The sequence below is a fragment of the Perognathus longimembris genome, chromosome 1, assembly GCF_023159225.1.
Source record: "Perognathus longimembris pacificus isolate PPM17 chromosome 1, ASM2315922v1, whole genome shotgun sequence".
Lineage (NCBI taxonomy): Eukaryota > Metazoa > Chordata > Mammalia > Rodentia > Heteromyidae > Perognathus > Perognathus longimembris.
The window spans coordinates 49,520,094-49,535,719 of record NC_063161.1 but is presented as its reverse complement, the minus strand read 5'-3'; the positions used below and the strand labels follow the sequence as shown (position 1 = coordinate 49,535,719).

Here is a 15,626-nt window from a genome sequence, read left to right as displayed (position 1 = left end):
ACCATACTGCATTTACTCATCTTTTTTGGGGGGCGGGGGGGCATCAATGGTCTTTGGGGATATTTGCCAGATAGCCTGAAGAACCACAATCTGAAGTTTTCTCTTCATCTTTTTTGTTGTTGTTGGTATTGGGGCTTGAACTTTGGGCCTGGGTACTGTCCCAGAGCTCTTCAGCTCAAGGCTAGTGCTCTGTCACAACCCCACTTCTGGTTTTCTGGTGGTTAATTGGAGGTAAGAATCTCACAGACTTTCCTGCCTGGGCTGGCTTTGAACCATGATCTCAGATCTCAGCCTCCTAAGTAGCTAGGATTACAGGCAAGAGCCACCAGTGCCCATTTTACAATCTGAAGTTTTCTAGTGCTTTGCTCATTATTAAGCCAAGTTTATGTGATTTCTTTTTTCTTTTTGGTTGGTTGGTTGGTTGGTTGAACTCAGGGCTAGGGTGCTGTCCCTGAGCTTTTTCACTCAAGGCTAGTGCTCTTACTTACACTATGTGCTACAGTGCCACTTCGGATTTTCTGGTGGTTAATTGGAGGTGAGCTCATGGACTTTCCTGCTCACGCTGGCTTTGAACAGCAATCCTCAGATTTGAGCAGCTAAGATTATAGGTATGAGCCACCAGTGCCCGCAGTTGGTAATTTTTGAGAGAATACCATGGAGGTGAAGTATCCTTTATCTCATATACTATCATTCAGTGAAAATCATTTGGTTAAGTTAGTATTTTCCAGTATTTACTCGAAAGTTATAGTTTTTCTCACTGAAAGTGAATCAGTAAATCTAGTTATCAGTGAGATTAGTGGGAAATAAGCTTCACTCCGTAGAGAGGGTAGTATCTACAGCTATTTGTGTATGCTGGTCCTGGGGCTTGAATTCAGAGCCTAGGCAATGTTTCTTAGCTTTTTTGTTCAAGGCTGGAGCTCTACCACTTGAGCCACAGCCATACTTCTGATTTAAAAATCGTTTATTGTTATATACAAATGGGTCACAGTTACATAAATCAGGTAAAGAGTATATTTCTTGGCCTTTTTGTTTTGTTTTGCCAGTCCTAGGGCTTGAACTCAGGCCCTGAGCTGTTCTTGAGCTTCTAGTGCTTGAGCCACAAAGCCACTTCTGGCTTTTTCTGTTTATGTGGTACTGCAGAAATGAACCCAGGGCTTCATGCATGCTAGGCAGGCACTCTACCACTAAGCCACATTCTCAGTTCTTTCTTTTTCTTTCTTCCTTTCTCTCTCTCTTTCTTTCTTTCTTTCTCTCTCTCTCTCTCCCTCCCTCCCTCCCTCCCTCCCTCCCTTCCTTCCTTTCTTCCTTCCTTCCGTCCTTCCTTTCTCTCTCTCTCTCTCTCTCTCTCTCTCTCTCTCTCTCTCTCTCTCTGTTTTGTTTTTTTCTTTTTTAAAAATTTGGCTGGGGGGGCTGGGGATATGGCCTAGTGGCAAGAGTGCCTGCCTCGGATACACGAGGCCCTAGGTTCGATTCCCCAGCACCACATATACAGAAAACCGCCAGAAGCGGTGCTGTGGCTCAAGCGGCAGAGTGCTCGCCTTGAGCGGGAAGAAGCCAGGGACAGTGCTCAGGCCCTGAGTCCAAGGCCCAGGACTGGCAAAAAAAAAAAAAAAAAAAAAAATTTGGCTGGGAACAAAGGGAGACGGAGAGACAGTAGAGACCAAGTCTGTGAATACTGTATATGTTCTTGATACATTGTATATTGCATATATGTCTACCTGACCTAGACAAGGGATAGAAAAACAGGTCGTAAGATATCACAAGAAATGTACACACTGCCCTACTATGTAACTGCACCCTCTTTGCACAACACCTTGTAAAAAATTTATGTTCAATTAATAAAAAAAAATAAATAAAAATTTGGCTAGGGGGCTGGGGATATGGCCTAGTGGCAAGAGAGCTTGCCTCGTATGCATGAGGCCCTGGGTTCAATTCCCCAGCACCACATATACAGAAAACTTCCAGAAGTGGCGCTGTAGCTCAAGTGGCAGAGTGCTAGCCTTGAACAAAAGGAAGCCAGGGACAGTGCTCAGGCCGTGAGTCCAAGGCCCAGGACTGGCCAAAAAAAATAAAAAATAAAAATAAAAATTTGGCTGGTTGTGGGGCTTGAACACAGGTCTAGGTGTTGTCTCTGAGCCTCTTTGTGCTCCATGCTAGCATCCTACCACTTGAGCCACAGCACCACTTCTGGTTTTTGGGTGAGAGATAACAGTCTTACTGGGACTTTTTTGCCCTGGCTATCTTCAAACTGTGATCCTCAGATCTCAGCCTCCTGTGTAGTTAGGATTATAGGCATGAGCCACTGGGACGTGGCTAAGAGTATATTTCCTTTTTGGACAGTTTAAGCCCACTTCTGGCTTTTTGCTGATTAACTAGAGATTTGAGTCTCTAATTTTTCTGCCTGGGCTCACTTCAAACCGCGGCTCTCAGACCTCAGTCTCCTGAGTAACTAGAATTACAGGACCTAATAAATAAATTACTGAGCCACTGCTGACTAGAATCAGGGGATCCTGCTGAAAGTCATTGTATATGTGGAATCCAGGTAGCTTTTACTCCTTTGCTATATAGCCCTTCTTCAGGACCTTCCTTATCTTTCAACACTCAGGGTATTATCCTTTCTATCAGCATCTCTGTTCTAAACCTATCTAGAACAAGTGACAATTCTAAACCTGTCTAGAGCAATTCATCAACCTGGCTGGATTGTTTCTGTCTTAGTAATTACCAAAGGGTTTTGCTGAGGAGACAGCCTTTTTGCCTTATCCTTACCCCTGTTTCCAATCTGCAGGAGCCAGTCTCTTGAGACATTCCAGACAAAAGAAGCTTTTTGATCTTTAACTGCTTCCCTCCCACAACTTATCTGATCTGGGAGTGAAGGAAGGTATGTGGAACTAAGCACAACATTCTTGCTTTTGCTCTCACCTCTTTTCATGTAGGCTTCTCCAGGAGAAAGGCCCCAGTTCCAAAGTCAGTACTGAGATCCTCATTCTTGGTCTAAGCCAGATTGAGTTCTGAGACATCCTTTCTAGGGGGGGACAAAAAGGCTAGGAAAACTGGGAACCATTCCCCTCTGCCTTTTTTTTGTGTGTGTGTGTCTGTGTGGGGCTTGAACTTAGGCTGGGTGCCATTAAGGCTGGTGATTCACCATTTTGAGCCACAGCCCCACTTCTGGTTTTCTAATGATTAATCGGACATAAGAGTATCAGGGACTTTCCTGCCCGGGCTAGCTTCGAACTGTTATCCTCAGATCTTAGCTTCCTGAGTAGCTAGAATTACAGGCATGAACCACTAACACCTGAATAGAATCTTACTTCTTTGAGTTGCTCACAGGTGTGGAAATGATTGCCTATAACTGGTTTTTTCTTTTTTTTATTCCTGAAGAGTCTAAAGGAGTTGGGCTTCCATTTCTATTGCAACACAACCCATAGACATTTTTCTATCTCCATGCCCTCTGTACACACTCTATATCTTCTTTTCATATTTTATGGTCTTGCACCTTAACACATACTGGACACATACTGGGCCTTTTGGGCCCTCTTGCTACAAATGAAGTTTCTCCTATGTCTGCCGACCTCTGGTGGTGACAATTTGAACTGTACATGACCTGCTGGCAAATAATGCTGCAGATTTTCTCAACAATCCAAGTTCAGATATTTAAATGTTCAGTGGAGGTGTTTGTTTTCATTGTTTAATTTTACATTTTTTCAGGCAGCGTTGAGTGATCTATAGATCAGAGCCTGGGATTTGGAGTCAGACTTGCCTAGGTTCTGGAACCAGCTGTTCTAATTCCTAGCATGGTGATCTTGGGTAATTTACCCAAGTTGAATTTTCTTACCTATAAAGTGGAGATAGTAATATCAACAGTAAAATGAACATCTCAATGGGGAAATTAAGTGGTTTTTTGTAAAGTTCATAGTTTTGGCTGTGCTCTATCACATAGTGGGTGCTAAATAAAAAGTTATATCCTTAATAATGATTTGGGGTATGTGCATGTGTCATCAATGTGATTGTTGTTTTGTTCATTTGTGGTGCTAGAGCTGGAGAACTCAGGAATTAGGCACGTATTCAGCAAGTTTTCTATCACTGAGCTGTTTTGGTTTTTTAGGGTTTTTTTTAAGGTAGGTTTAATTTTATTTATTTTTTGGTCTTGGGGCTTGAACTTGGGGCCTGGGCACTGTCCCTGAGCTCTTCAGCTCCAGTCTAGTGCTCTACCACTTTGAGCCACAGTTCCACTTCCAGTTTTCTGGAGATAAATTAATTGGCGATAAAATGTCTCACAGTCTTTCCTGCCTGGGCTGGCTTTGAACTGAGATCCTCAGATCTCAGCCTCCTGAATAGCTAGGATTATAATAGTCATGAGCCATCAGTGTGTGGCTGTTTTTTGTTTTTGTTTTTTTGGTGCCTGTCTTGACACTTGAACTCAGAGCCTGAGAAGCCTCTGAGCTTTTTTGTTCAAGGCTAATGCTTGATCATCACTTGAGCCACATCTCCACGTCTGGCTTTTTTGGTGCTTGGTTGAAGATAAGAGTCTCACAGACTTTTCTGTACAGGCTGCTTGACACTGTGATCCTCAGATCTCAGCCTCCTGAGTAAGTAGGATTACAGGCATGAGCCACCATTGCCCAGCCACTTTCTGATTTTTGAGTTTGGAAAATAAAGTCAATTCTACTAAGTGATATGAAATCTTCCCCTGCCCAGCCAGGTACAGATTTGAGCCTTAGTATCCCTGCCCAGCAAGGATGCTTGGTACAGCTGAATGTGTCTAAGCATAAGCTCACTTTGAGTTCACAGCCTGAGAAAGGCTGACATGATCCAGCACCTTCTTCCAAGGGCAGCAGAGGACAGTTTTGAAATGAAGTATCACAGGATTCTCAGATGAACCTCCAAGGCCCCCTCTGCCCGGAGAAAAGAGGAGGTGACTGAAGAGAGGAGGATATGAACTTGGTTCTCTGCTCCGCCCTTTCTTTCCCTGTTTTCCTCACACCCACTCTCTCCCCCACAGCAGACTTCTCCCCCACAGACACAGGAATAGGACAGAAGGGGCGGAGCTGGAGTTGGGGACTGAGGGCTTAGAAGCCCCACAGTGCCCTGTTATCTGTAAGAAGCGTTGGTAGGGGCAGCTGAGCAGGCTTATGCTGCCCTTCTTTTGCTGCCACCCTTCAGCAGGATGCTGGGAACACTGGGGTTTTGGGCCTTGCTGCCTGCAGCTGCACAAGGTATGTATCCACAGAGAGGGGCAGGGCCTTTCCGCTCACCCGATGAAGGAAAAGTGCTTTGGAAGCGAGATGAGTGGGCTGGGTGAGAGTGAGGTTGAAGGGCAGAGCTATGTGTCTCTATGGTGGGTGCCACAACCTACACCTCTGTTCACCTGGTTTTCTTCTTTTTCTTTTTATCTTTTTGGCTAGTCCTGGGCCATGAACTCAAGGCCTGAGCACTGTCCCTGGCTTCTTTTTGTTCAAGGCTAGTGCTCTGCCCCTTGAGCCACAGCACCACTTCTGGCCATTTTCTATATATGTAGTGCTGAGGAATCGAACCCAGGGCTTCATGTATAGGAGGCAAGCACTGTTGTCACTAGGCCATATTCCCAGCCCCCTGGTTTTCTTCTTGGCTCTGCTCTACTGACCCAAGGATATGAAAAGCATGTTTTGCGTATCCACTTGGCTACCGTTTTGCCTCTGCATTAACTTTGTTTTTGAAACCTTCCCTCCCTCCATCCTTGGCCTCAGCACCCCAAAACAGACGGACCTGTGTGTTCTTTGAAGCCCCTGGAGTTCAAGGAAGCACAAAAATGCTGGGGGAGCTGCTAGATGAAGGACCAGGGCCCCCCAGGGGCATCCGCTGCCTCTATAGCCACTGCTGCTTTGGAATCTGGAACCTGACCCAAGGCCAGGCACAGGTGGAGATGCAAGGTGAATGGAAAAGTAGATGGCAGATATCCCTAAGGTGGGACACAGACACATCCTAGGGTGTGGGTGGTTGGAAGGGGTAAGGGAAGAAATGAAATTTGTGGAAAAAAATATATGATGCCTTTGATAAAGAATAAAGTTATCCTCTCTGTCCTCAAACTCCATTGTTGTCTTACCTCTGCTTTCCTCTTTTCTCCTTTTCCCCTAATCTCATCAGGATGCCAAGATAGTGAGGAGTCAGGATGTGCATCCCTCCATTGTAACCCCAGCCCCAGAGCCCAGTCCAGCTCTGGTTCCACTATCTTCACTTGCTCCTGTGGCACTGACTTCTGCAATGCCAATTACACTCATCTGCCTCCTCCAGAGAGCCTGGGGGCTCCTGGCCCTGAGGGTCCCCAGGCTGCACCAGGTAGCTACCCTCTGGGGATGTTGGAGTCTAGTGGGTGTTTGGACCCAGGTTAAGTGAAGAGGTAGAACTGGGGCCAGTTCTCACCCCGCCCCCACCTCAAGCTTTCCTCTGCCTGGCCTTGGGAAGCTGGTTTCCCTGATGACCAGGAGATAAGGGGGCTTGTGACCAAGATGGGGGTGGGTTGAAAAGCAAACTCTGTGGAGGGGAGAGGTTCAGAGAGCAATTTTGGGCAAGGCTCACCTGTTGCTATTTTTTTTTTCATTGATGTCTAGGTGAGTCCATTTGGATGGCACTGGTGCTGCTGGCACTGTTCCTCATGCTGATACTGGGCAGCATTATTCTGGGTACTAAACTCCATCCCTCCCTCCATCAAGACCCAGAGCTCTGACCCTTCTCCAGGCACCCCTGACATGGTCCTAGGAACTCTATAGCCTCACTTTACTTTGTTCAAAGCTCTCTTCCCACAGAGCCCCCTGCCCTGTCCCCATGCCTGGGCACCCTGACCCTTGGGTTCTTCTTTGCCCCAGCGCTGCTACAGCGAAAGGCCTGCAGAGTGCACGGGAGGTCAGTGCCAGAGCCAGATTCAGACAGAGGCTGGAATGAGGAGTTGCCGGAGCTGCCAGGGCTGTGCTTTTCTCAGGTGCCCAGGGAGGGAAGAAGGGAGGGATCCTGGGGGCATTCCTGAAGGTTCTGCTGAGGAGGAAGCCTGGCCTTGGTGTGCTTAGAGACTGGCACCCAGCACAGTGTCTCTACCAGGTAATCCAGGAAGGAGGTCACGCAGTGGTGTGGACCGGGAGGCTCCAAGGTGAGCTGGTAGCCATCAAGGCCTTCCCCCCAAGGGCTGTGGCCCAGTTCCAAGCTGAGAAAGCAGTGTACGAGCTACCAGGTCTCCGACACGACCACATTGTACGCTTTATCACTGCTGGCCGGGGAGGCCCTGGCCCACTGTCTTCTGGGCCACTGCTGGTACTAGAACTGTACCCCAAGGTAGGACCAAGGAATGTATGTATGTAAATGTATACTATGCTTGTGTGGGTGACAGAGGTGGGAGTACTGCATGCTAGTGGGGCCTTACCCACAGTTATTCTTCTGCTTTTGATTTTTCTGCTGCTAGCTGGTATTCTACCACTTGCCACACCTTCAGTTCTAGATTTTCAGTGTGTGTGTGTGTGTGTGTGTGTGTGTGTGTGTGTGTGTGTGTGTAAGTCCTGGGGCTTGAACTCAGGGCCTGGGCACAGTCTTTGAGCTCTGTTTGCTTAAGGCTAGTGCTTTAGCACTTGAGCCATTCCTCCACTTTCAGCTTTTTGGTGGTTAATTGGAGATAAGAGTCTCATGGACTTTCCTTGCCTAGGCTAGCTTCAAACCATGATCCTCTGATCTCAACCTCCTGGGTAGCTAAGATTATAGGAGCCATCAGCACCCTGCTCTTTCTTCTCTTTCTTTCTTTCTTTCTTTCTTTCTTTCTTTCTTTCTTTCTGTCTTTCTTTCTTTCTGTCTTTCTATCTTTCTTTCCTATCTTCCTTCCTTCTTTCTTCCCTCCCCCATCTCTCTTTCCCTCCCTCCTTCCTTCCCTCCCTTCTTTTACTTTCTTTTTTCTGTACTGCTAGGGAGAAAACCCAGGGGCCTCATGAATGCTAGGCAAGCTCTCTACCAATGAAATATACCTTGTCTTCTTAATTTTTCTTTTTTACTATACAATACATGTCAGCCTTTTTTTTTTTTTTTTTTTTTTTTTGAGGTGAGGTCTCACTTTAACTCCAGGCTAAGCCCTGGACTCCTGAGTTCAAGTGATCCTCCTGCTGTAATCTCTCAACTAGCTGGGACAATAAGTGTTAATTCATTTATTTATTGCCATTACTTCTGCCTGTATTTTGTGCCTGGAGCTTGCTATCCTTCTGCCTCAACCTCCTGAGTGCTAGGATTAAAGATGTGTGCCATCTCTCCTGGCTGGAGTTACCATTTTTTCCATCACTTTGACTAATGTATTCTCACTCCTCCCCTGCCTCTTGTCTCAACCTGGATCTATCAGGCTGGGAAGTTGTGGGAAAAACGTCTGCAAGTCATTTGTGCTCTCTAGGATGATCAATCAGCTCCAATTTTGTTTCCTTCTCATCTCTCTGCTTCTCCCTAGGGCTCCTTGTGTCACTACTTGACCCAGCATACAAGTGACTGGGCAACTTCCCTGCGGATGGCACTGTCCCTGGCTCAGGGCTTGGCATTTCTCCATGAAGAGCGCTGGCATAATGGTAAGTGGGCTGCTTCCAGGGAGTCAGGAGACACATAGCCAAGTGTCTGATTCTTCTTTACCTTGCAGAAGAAATATTGGGTCAAAAAAGAAGGCAGGGCTGGGAATATGGCATAATGGTAGAGTGCTTGCCTAGCATGCATGAAGCCCTGGGATCGATTCCTGAATACCACATACACAGAAACGTCCGGAAGTGTTGCTGTGGCTCAAGTGGTAGAGTGGTAGACTTGAGCAAAAAGAAGCCAGGATCAGTGCTCAGACCCTGAGTTCAAGCCCCAGGACTGGCAAAAAAAAAAAAGAGGAGGAGGAGAAGGAGGAGAAGGAGGAGAAGGAGGAGAAGGAGGCAAAGCTGGGAGCTGGTGGCTCACACCTGTAACCCTAGCCACTCATCAGGCTGAGAACTGAGGATCATGCTTCCAAGCCAGCCTAGGCAGAAAAGTTCTTAAGACTCTTATCTCCAATTAACCACCAAAAGCTGGAAGTGGACCTATGGCTCAAGTGGTAAAGCACTAGCCTTGAGCACTAAAGCTCAGGGACAGCACCCAGGCCTGAATTCAATCCCAGGATTGGCACTTAAAAGAAGAAGAAGGAGAAGAAGAAGTAAGCATTAGATCCCTGTACTCCAATATTGTACCTTCCTACAGGCCAATATAAGCCAGCCATTGCTCACCGAGATCTGAGCAGTCAGAATGTGCTTATTCGGGAAGATACCTCATGTGCCATTGGAGACCTGGACCTTGCTTTGGTGCTCCCTGGCCTTACTCAGCCTCCTGCCTGGGTCCCTACTCAGCCCCGAGGCCCAGCTGCCATCATGGAGGTGAGTATTCTGAGTAAGGGTGAGGTTCTGGCTGTTGTTGATTATGCTGATGCAACCTTTGTTTTGACAACAATGCTCTAGTACTTAATATATTGCTGAGTCTGTAGTAAGAGGAATGTTGCATAGACCAGTGCTGCAGGGAAGATTGCCACAGAGATCATTCTTGATCCTCCCCACCTTGCTTTTCAGGCTGGCACCCAGAGGTATATGGCACCAGAACTCTTGGACAAGACTCTAGATCTACAGGATTGGGGTACAGCCCTCCGACAAGCAGATGTTTACTCTCTGGCTTTGCTTCTGTGGGAGATTCTGAGCCGCTGCCCTGATTTGAGGCCTGGTAAAGTTCCTCATACTTGCTACACTCCCCTTGCCATTCTAGGTTCCCCCACCACCTACCTCATCTAGTTCCAGAAAACTATGACTTCCTACCCTGACTTTCCTACATAGGAACCACCCTCAGGATAAGCTGATACCCTGTCCTTGTACTTTCCCTAGACAGCATACCACCACCCTTCCAACTGGCCTATGAAGCAGAACTGGGCAGTACCCCTGGAACCTGTGAACTCTGGGCCTTGGCAGTAGAGGAGAGGAGGCGCCCCTACATTCCACCCACCTGGAACTACTTTGCCACAGTAAGAGGCCACAGGCTGGCTGACTGGGGACCTTAGTGAGTGGGGTCTGGGAAAGGATTTCAGGAACTTCTCTGCCAAGGTCTTTCTACTCTATTTCCCATTATTTCCTGGTTCATGTTCAGCTGTAGCTGGAAAATAACATTGGTCTTCAGTTTATTCTTTTGTTTTGTGCCAGTTTGGGGCTTGAACTTAGGACCTAGGCACTGTTCCTTAGCTTTTTATTTTTTGTCAGCCATGGGACTTGAACTCAAGGCCAGGGCTCTGTCCCTGAACTTTTCTGCTCAAGGCTAGTGCTTTATTACTTTGAGCCACAGCTCTACTTCCAGTTTTCTGGTGATTAATTGGAGATGAGTCTCCTCACAGGCCAGGTGCCAATAGCTTACGCCTGTAATACTAGCTACTCAGGAGACTAAGATCTGAGGATTAAAGTTTGAAGCCAGCCTGGGCAGAAAAATCCCTGTGAGACTCTTATCTCCAATTAACTACTCATAAACCAGAAATGGTGCTGTGGTTGAAGTGGTAGAGCACTAGCATTTGCTAGCCTTTTTTTTTTTTTTTTTGTCAGCCATAGGGCTTGAATTCTGGGGCTTGGGCACTGTCCTTGAGCTCTTCAGCTCAAGGCTAGTTAGTGCTCTACCACTTGAGGCACAGTTCTACTTCTGGTTTTCTGGTACTTTTTTTTTTTTTTTTTTTTTTGGCCAGTCCTAGGCTGTGAACTCAAGGCCTGAGCACTGTCCCTGGCTTCTTTTTTGCTCAAGGCTAGCACTCTACCTCTTGAGCCACAGCGCCACTTCTGGCCATTTTCTGTATATGTGGTGCTGAGGAATTGAACCCAGGGCCTCATGTATACGAGGCAAGCACTCTTGCCACTAGGCCATATCCCCAGCCCTGGTTTTCTGGTACTTAATTGTAGATAGAAGAGTCTCAGGGACTTTTCTGCCCAGGCTGGCTTTGAACCATAATCTTCAGATCTCTCAGATCTCAGCTTCCTGAGTAGCTAGGATTACAGGCGTGAGCCACAGGTGCCTGGCAGTGCTAGGAGTGAGCATGAAAAGGCTCAGGGACAGCACCCAGGCCCTGAGTTCAAGCCCCACAACCGACAAAAAAAAAAAAAAAAGCAAAAAAAACCCAACAACTCACAGACTTTCCTGTCTGGGTAGGTTTTTAATCAAGATCCTCAGCTTCCTGAGTGGCTAAGATTACAGGTGTAAGCCACCAGAGCTTGGCAATGACCTATATTCTTTTTTATTTTTTGGCAATCATGGAACTTGAACTCTGGGCCTGGTGCTATCCCTGAGCTCTTCAGCTCAAGGCTAGTGTTCTACCACTCGAGCCACAGTGCCACTTCTGGTTTTCTGGTGGTTAATTGGAGATCAGAGTTTCACAGACTTTCCTTCCAGGGCTGGCTTTGAACCACAATCCTCAGATCGCAGCCTCCTGAGTAGCTAGGATTATAGGTGCCTGGCCAAGGGTCTGTACTCTTGAGCAGCTTTTTTGCTCATGGTTGGTGTTAAGCCACACCTCTGTTTCTGGCTTTGAGCTGGTTAATTGGAAATAAGAGTTGCTTGGATTTTTCTGGACAGCCTGGCTTCACACCTCAGATTTCAGCCTCCTGAGGGTCTAGGATTATAGATGTAAACACTGGTGCCAATCGAGTTCAATGTTTTCTCCCCTAAATCTCACACAGCCCTTCTGTGTACCTGAGACTCATACCTTCCTGCTGAGACTTGCCCAGCCCTTGTTTTCTCTCCGTCATCAATTAGCCCTGTTTCTCAGTCTTATCCAGGAAGCCCTCTGACTTTGCAACTACTTTGAACTATGTCCCCCAAGTTACAACATCTTCTAGACCCTAAAATTCATACTCATTCAGTCTTTGTTTTGTTTTTTGCCAGTTTTGGGGCATGAACTCAGGGCCTGAGCACTGCCTCTGGCTTCTTTTTCAAGGCTAGCACCCTACCACTTGAGCCACAGCACCAGTTCTGGCTTTTTCTTTTCTTTTTTTTTTTTTTTTTTGCCAGTCCTGGGCTTGAACTCAGGGCCTGAGCACTGTCCCTGGCTTCTTCTTGCTCAAGGCTAGCACTCTGCCACTTGAGCCACAGTGCCACTTCTGGCCATTTTCTGTATTTGTGGTGCTGGGGAATCGAACCCAGGGTTTCAAGTATCCGAGGCAAGCGCTCTTGCCACTAGGCCATATCCCCAGCCCTGGCTTTTTCTATATATGTGGTGCTGAGGAATTGAACCCAGGGCTTCATGTATACAAGGTGAGCACTCTACCACTAGGCCATATTTCCAGCTCCCTCATTCAGTCTTATGAGGCAAGGACTCTTGCCACTAGGCCATATTCCAGCCCCCTCATTCAGTCATATATCCATATTTCTTCTGTGACCCAATAAAGTCAGATGTAGAAATAAAGGATAAGAGCAGGGGCTCTGGAATTAAGGATTAGAATGGTGAAATAAGGGATTAGAGTAGTGGAAGCTCAGTGTTGCACAAACATGTGAGGCTCGCTCCATCTTCTGCTGTCTTGTCTGAAATTTCTGTAGTACAAATAGAATCTATTGGTTTAGAAAATAGAAGGCAGGCATTGTCTACTGTAGACCTGGGTTGCCTGAGGAAAAGGAAAGCAACTTTCCATTAGCATGTTGTCAGCCTGAATTAGCAACTCAGAGGAAAATGTAGATTCTAGGGGGGTAGTGGGGGGAGTGGACTGTCTCTTAGGGAACAAGCCTCTGAGGGCCTCTGAGACTTCAGTGAAGGGCTGGAGAGGGAGACTCAAGGAAGTATTGGACATTGAGTACTGAAAACAAAACAGGAGTGGAGGGGTTAGGTGTGTACCTCAGTGGTGGTAGAACAAATGCTTAAAATATGCAAGGCTGTGGGATAGAGTTTCATCACTGAAGAAGAAAAAAGAAAAAGAAGCCAGGACCTGTGTCTTACACCTATAATCCTAGTACTCAGGAGGATGGAATCTTAGGATCAAAGTTCAAAGCCAACCTAAGCAGAAAAGTAGGAGACTCTAATTACCAACAGAAAAAGCCAGAAGTGAAGCTGTGGCTCAAATGGTAGAATACCACTCTGAGCTAAAAAGCTAAGGGACAGTTCTCAGGCCATGAGTTCAAACCCCAGAAAGAAAAATAGTGGAAGCAGTGAGCACTTGAGCTACTTTTGAATCCTAGGGTCCATTCAAGATCTCAGTATCAAACTTTTGTCCTGGTCATTCCTTCCAGGGCCCGAATGGTCTGAGGGAGCTCCTGGAAGACTGTTGGGATGCAGACCCTGAAGCACGTCTGACTGCTGACTGTGTACAGCAGCGTCTGGCAGCCTTGGCTCGTCCTCACGAGCTCCATTCCTTCTCAGAGGACTGTCCACACAGCTGTCCAGCTCTCTGTCCAGAAGACTGTTCCTCATCATCTGCTTCTGCCATTCTCCCTTATAGGCCTCCGCTGAGTGCCTGCCACTGTGGTTGTCAGCAAGGACCTAGCTCCAGAAATCCTCAGCCTGCCTGTTCCAGTTCTCATGTGTAAACAAGGAGTTTGTATGGAATCTTTGTACATGCAAACATAAATGTGGTGATCATATACCTGTCTGATCTGCCTTCCTTCCACTGTCTTTCCTACTTTCTGAATCTTCAAGTTTTACTATGGGCATCCAGTCCACCATGGTTTTGACTAATGAATTAGGGTAAGCATACATAGGAAAGGGGATAAAACCCTTGTCCTAGGCCTTCTTCCATTCCTATGACTCTGAGCTACTCTCTCCCTTTTCTCTGCTTCTTTTCTTTCTTTCCTTTTTCCTCCTCCTCCTCCTCCTCCTCCTCCTCCTCCTCCTCCTCCTCCTCCTCCCTCCTCCTCCTCCTCCTCCTCCCTCCTCCTCCTCCTCCTCCTCCTCCTCCTCCTCCTCCTCCTCCTCCTCCTTCTCCTCCTCCTCCTCCTCCTCCTCCTCCTCCTCCTCCTCCTTCTCCTCCTCCTCCTCCTCCTCCTCCTCCGTCTTTCTCCCCTCTCCCTTCTCTTCCCCTCCCCTTCCCCCTCATCCTCTTCTTCTTCTTTGTCAGTCTTGGGGCTTGAACTCAGGGCCTGGGCACTGTTCTTGAGCTTCTTTTGCTCAAGGCTAACACTCTACCACTTGAGCCACAGTACCATATCCTTTTTTGTTTTATGTAATACTGAGGAATGGAATCCAGGGCTTCATGCATGCTAGGCAAGCACTCTGCCACTAAGCCACATTCCCAGCCAGTATTTCTTTTTATTTATTTTATTTTATTGTGCTGGTACCAGGACTTGAACTAAGGGCCTCCTTTCTTATAATCACAGCTGGTGCTCTACCACTTGACCCACATCTCCAGTTTCATCTCTTTTTTTTTTGTATTGGTCCATCCCGGGGCTTGAACTCAGGGTCTGGGTAAGGTCCCTGAGCGTTTGTGCTCAAGGCTAGGCTAATGCTCTACTTCTAGCTTTTGGGTGGTTAACTGGAGTTCAACATTTTATGGATTTTCCTGTGGGAACTAGCTTTGAACCTTGATCCTCAGATCTCAGTGTCCTGATTAGCTAAGATTACAGGCATGAGCCACTGGTGCCTGGCTTCATGGTTGATCTTAATTGTTAAATTAAGAAAAGTTTCCAGGTGCCTGTGGCTCATGCCTGTAATACTGTCTACTCAGGAGGCTGAGATCTAAGGATCATGGTTCAAAGCCAGCCCAGGCAGGAAAGCCTGTGGGACTCTTATCTCCAATAAACTACTCAGAAAAAGCCTAAAGAAGCTCCATGGTTCAAGTGGTAGAGCTCTCTAGCCTTGAGCAAAAGAAGCTCAAGGACAGAGCACAGGTCCAGAGTTCAAGCCCCAGGATTGGCAAAAAAATAAATAAAAAGAAAAGCCTAGGATCAAGCACTGGGTGCCTTATACCTGTAATCTTAGTTAATCAGGAGGCTTGAAGTAGTGTGGTCTTGAAATCAGGGCTTGGGTGTGGTTCCTGAGCTTTTTTGCTCAAGGTTCACACTTTGCCACTTGAGTCACAGCCCCACTTCTGGTTTTTTCATAGTTAATTGGAGATGAGTCTCATGGACTTTTCTCCTTTGGCTGGCTTTGGACCCTGACCTTCATATTTTATTCTCCTGAGTAGACAGAATTACAGTCATGAGCCACTGGCACCTAGCCATGTTCTTGCTATTGTCATAAAAAAGAATTTTTGGCCCACATTGAGGTAGAGACCAAGAGAGTTTATTAGTAAAGAATTGTAGGAAGTGGTGCTGTGGCTCAAGTGGTAGAGTGCTGGCCTTGAGCAAAAGAAGCGGAGGGACAGTGTACAGGCCCTGAGTTCAAGCCCCAGAACTGGCCAAAAAAAAAAAAAGAAAAAATATGGGATAGTACACAACTTAGGCATGGGTGTGGCATACCCTAGAGTAAGTAAAATGAATGCTCTAACACCATGGGTATTTATATGAAAAAGCAGATTGAGGGTTTGGCTCAAATTTACCTTAAGATAAGGGCTCCTTTTTATTTGGACACCTGGTATATTTAGTCATCCTCGCTGCTATACTCTTTTATCAATTGGGCCTAGAAATTTCAAGGTTGGACTGCTAATTAAATTTGGGTCATTGTGACATAGATGTTTGAGCATCTTTGT

General features: G+C 46.7%; 1 protein-coding gene across 1 annotated transcript; it reads left to right on the top strand.

The window, feature by feature from the left end:
* Positions 1–5,743: 5,743 nt before the first annotated feature.
* On the top strand, positions 5,744–13,701 carry Amhr2 (anti-Mullerian hormone receptor type 2; the record flags this gene model as incomplete). The annotated part of the gene is made up of 10 exons (XM_048341804.1): positions 5,744–5,906; positions 6,121–6,312; positions 6,585–6,656; positions 6,840–6,952; positions 7,069–7,299; positions 8,444–8,558; positions 9,202–9,374; positions 9,564–9,711; positions 9,870–10,006; positions 13,234–13,701. Coding segments are annotated over 10 exons (1,641 nt in total), but the record flags the coding sequence as incomplete, so codon positions are not given.
* Between the last annotated feature and the right edge of the window lie 1,925 nt (positions 13,702–15,626).